The sequence below is a fragment of the Eschscholzia californica genome, unplaced genomic scaffold, assembly GCF_041429995.1.
Source record: "Eschscholzia californica isolate CP2 unplaced genomic scaffold, dmEscCali1.0.p SCAF_5, whole genome shotgun sequence".
Classification (NCBI taxonomy): Eukaryota; Viridiplantae; Streptophyta; class Magnoliopsida; order Ranunculales; family Papaveraceae; genus Eschscholzia; species Eschscholzia californica.
The window spans coordinates 38919168-38922212 of NW_028238472.1; the positions used below are offsets into that span (position 1 = coordinate 38919168).

Genomic DNA, 3045 nt, shown 5'->3' on the forward strand with positions numbered 1-3045 from the left:
CGTGCAAGTGCCAGAGGCGGAACCAGAAAATAGTGTGAGGGAGGGCAAAAATGAAATCTAAAAAAAAGAGATCATACATAAAAATTCTGTGGGAGTCAAAATTACTATTAGAAGTCAAATTCCAGGGAGGGCCACTGCCCTCCCCGACCACCCCTAGTTCCGCCCCTGCGTGCAACCATTGCATCTTTTCTGAATAAAACTTAGATACTAAAACTTAAACTCTACGTCAACGTCATCTAACTTGAAACACTGGCCTTTCAACAAAAAAAAAAAACTTGAAACACTGGCTCCCCCGTGAACATAACTAAAATACTTTGAATCTCTCTCGGTTTGTCTACAAATACATGATAAAATATAAATAGTTGTGGACGAACCGAAGGAGACTAGTAGAGGCCCTAAAGTCCAACCTATTTTGTGTTTGGGAAAATGGTTTAAGAAACCAAAATGGAAAATTGAAATCCTAGTGATTGGAATCCTTGTGATTGGGTCAGTGAGTGTGCAAGTTTTCGAGTGAGTTGTTTAAACTTTAAAATTTAGGAAACCCTAAATCTAAGCGTGCGTGAACTAAGATAGCATGAAACCCTAATTTCATCTCTCCTTCCTTACCATCGAACTGACGAGTTACCAAAAGAACTCCAACTTTACCCATTTAAATTCTCCTCTTTAGCTCACTCCCTCAACTCTTCTCTTTTCTTCTTTTTTTGGTTAGGGTTTCTCTTGTTTATTCCAATGGAGATGGAGGGATTTTGCTCTGGTGTTGTTGTATTGGACATGATGGTTACTTCTGCCATGAAATCTCTGATCTTAGAGACAGTTTTAGCTGCTCAGGAATCATTGGGTTTGCTTCTGTTGGCGGTAATGATCTCTCTCTATCTTCTCCTTTTTTTGTGATATTTTGACGCACTGATTTCTTTCTGTTGAAAGTTTATTTTGCGGTAAATTTGAGGTATAATTGCTAGTTTGCTCCTATGGATCTCCTAAAAAGAAGCGTTTTTGTGTGATTTACTGATTGAGGAACTAGGGTTTTTGCTAATGCTAAGAAGGTTTCTGCCTAGGGTTTAGGGGTTTTCATGGTTGACTAAATTGTTTGTTTGTTTTTGTTACCTAGGCTTTCAGTAGTTCTTCTGCTTACTAGTAGTAATGGGATTTGTTTGGATTTTGGTTTTCTAATACACTTTACCTTACTTTTGATGTATCTGCTAATGGTTTCTCTAGTATTGGTCATGTTTAATCTCTGATTTTAGGGATTTTACAAACTTCAGTTAGACTCTATGGGTACCACTCTGTCAATGTGTTTGGCTTCTGCAATAAGTATTTTGTAGGCTTTAAACTCGGTTCGATTTCGCAGTAATTTGAACATATTCATGTTTCGGAGTTATCTTTTTAGTTTTTTGGGTGCAAAATAGAAGTGTTTTGACATAATGAATTGGTAATTTTCATATGCTTATGTAATATAGTATTATTGGAAGTTCCGCTTTGTACTACTTTGTGGAGAATCCTAATAGTGCTTACTCTTTGTCGATTTCTGTCATGAAAGTCATGTATGTAAATTATGTCGCATCTATGGTACTCATTTCACTTCCAATCTAGTGTAAAATGGGTACTTCTTTTTGGAAACTTTGTGGTAATGGTTATTTCAGGTACTCGTATCTGACACTCCAATAATGTTGAAATATATTTCGAGTTTCGACACTTCTGTACGAATCATTTGAAATTGTGTGTGTACGTCTTGTATGTACGCTCTGGTGATTATGTTTTTTTTTTTAGTCTACACTCTGGTAATCATGTTCAGACCATATTGAGTTTTTCTCATACTACACTCTTATACTGTTTCTTCTTTGTGTATTAATATATGATATATCTCTTTCTTATACTGTTTGGTATCTTATATAATCGGAAATAAATCTTCCAAATCCCACCTTACTATGTCTTGTACCTGCATTTTGCTTTCAGATAGGATCTCAATCAGTTGCACCAACGGTGTTCTCCAAGGACCCCTTCACTGATTCAAGGTAAGCCAGATTTTCAAGATGAGACTTTCAAATTGGTGGTTTGAATTTGTGTAATTCGGTAGTATTTCAGACATTGGTGCAATTGTGTTTGTAGTTTCCCCATATCGATGCTTCACAAAGTGAAAGGCACAACTGAACCCGAAAACAAGGATGCCAGTGACACTGAAGATGACGATGAGGAAGATGACGATGATGATGCGAATGATCAGGATGATGATGCTGGAGATGAAGATTTCTCAGGGGAAGAAGGAAATGACGATGACGATGATGGGGATGCTGAGGAAGAAGCTGAAGCCAATGGTGCTGGAGGAAGCGATGATGACGACGACGACGATGATGACGATGATGATGATGAAGACGCAGAAGAGGATGAAGACGAGGATGAAGATGATGAAGAAGACGATGAGGATCTTCCTCAGCCACCTTCTAAGAAGAGGAAGTGAGCAATGCGGTAGGATTCACTTGGTAGGGATGGGGTGGGTAGGTGTAGTAAGAGTTGGGGTAGGGGAGATTTTCAAGTTGTGTTGCTATAGAAGTAGGAAATGTACACTGGCAACTCTTTTTTTTTGGTCCTTTTGGGGTTCATTTTCTTGTGTTACTTTGAATAACTATGATATATATTCCCTTGGATTACTCTCTTTCTCTCTGTCATAGACACATATTTGATTGTACGAAGTGGTATCGGTTGTCTACTTACTGCAGTATACATGGAGTGTGGTTCACAATGACTTGGCATCCTGTTTAAAACCAAGCAACCTATGCTGAGCCAGCGTGAACTTTGACGTGTTGCTGCGGTTATTGTTCTTCTCGCTCCTGGTTTTTCTGTTTTAAAATTCAAGGAGATGATTGTGTCACTAGTTGTGTTCGGTGAACTGGTTTCCTAGTTGATATATGAAGCTGCAAACATTGAATTGGACAGTAGCTTATGAGTAGTTTTTTGTGTGATTGTGGCAAGTTTCGAACTCTACTTCAGAGGGTTGTGATAACTGACGGAGTCGGACAGAAGATTGTGGTCTGAATAGATTCATAACCG

The 3045-nt window shown here is 38.4% G+C and overlaps 1 protein-coding gene across 1 annotated transcript; it reads left to right on the plus strand.

The window, feature by feature from the left end:
• The first annotated feature begins 336 nt into the window (after nt 1-336).
• Nucleotides 337-2650, plus strand: LOC147539080 (uncharacterized). Its single transcript, XM_086640575.1, has 3 exons — nt 337-855; nt 1954-2012; nt 2107-2650. Exons 1-3 carry the CDS (start codon nt 730-732, stop codon nt 2453-2455), a joined length of 534 nt encoding a protein of 177 aa, XP_086496701.1. The 5' UTR covers nt 337-729; the 3' UTR covers nt 2456-2650.
• The last annotated feature ends 395 nt before the right edge of the window (nt 2651-3045 follow it).

What these genes read in the sequence shown, in the direction of transcription:
- LOC147539080 (XM_086640575.1), top strand. Translation starts at nt 730, where the DNA reads ATGGAGATGGAGGGATTTTGCTCTGGTGTTGTTGTATTGGACATGATG. An exon ending in TGGGTTTGCTTCTGTTGGCG is followed by an intron (nt 856 to 1,953) that starts GTAATGATCTCT and finishes TTTTGCTTTCAG; the next exon opens with ATAGGATCTCAATCAGTTGC. An exon ending in GACCCCTTCACTGATTCAAG is followed by an intron (nt 2,013 to 2,106) that starts GTAAGCCAGATT and finishes TTGTGTTTGTAG; the next exon opens with TTTCCCCATATCGATGCTTC.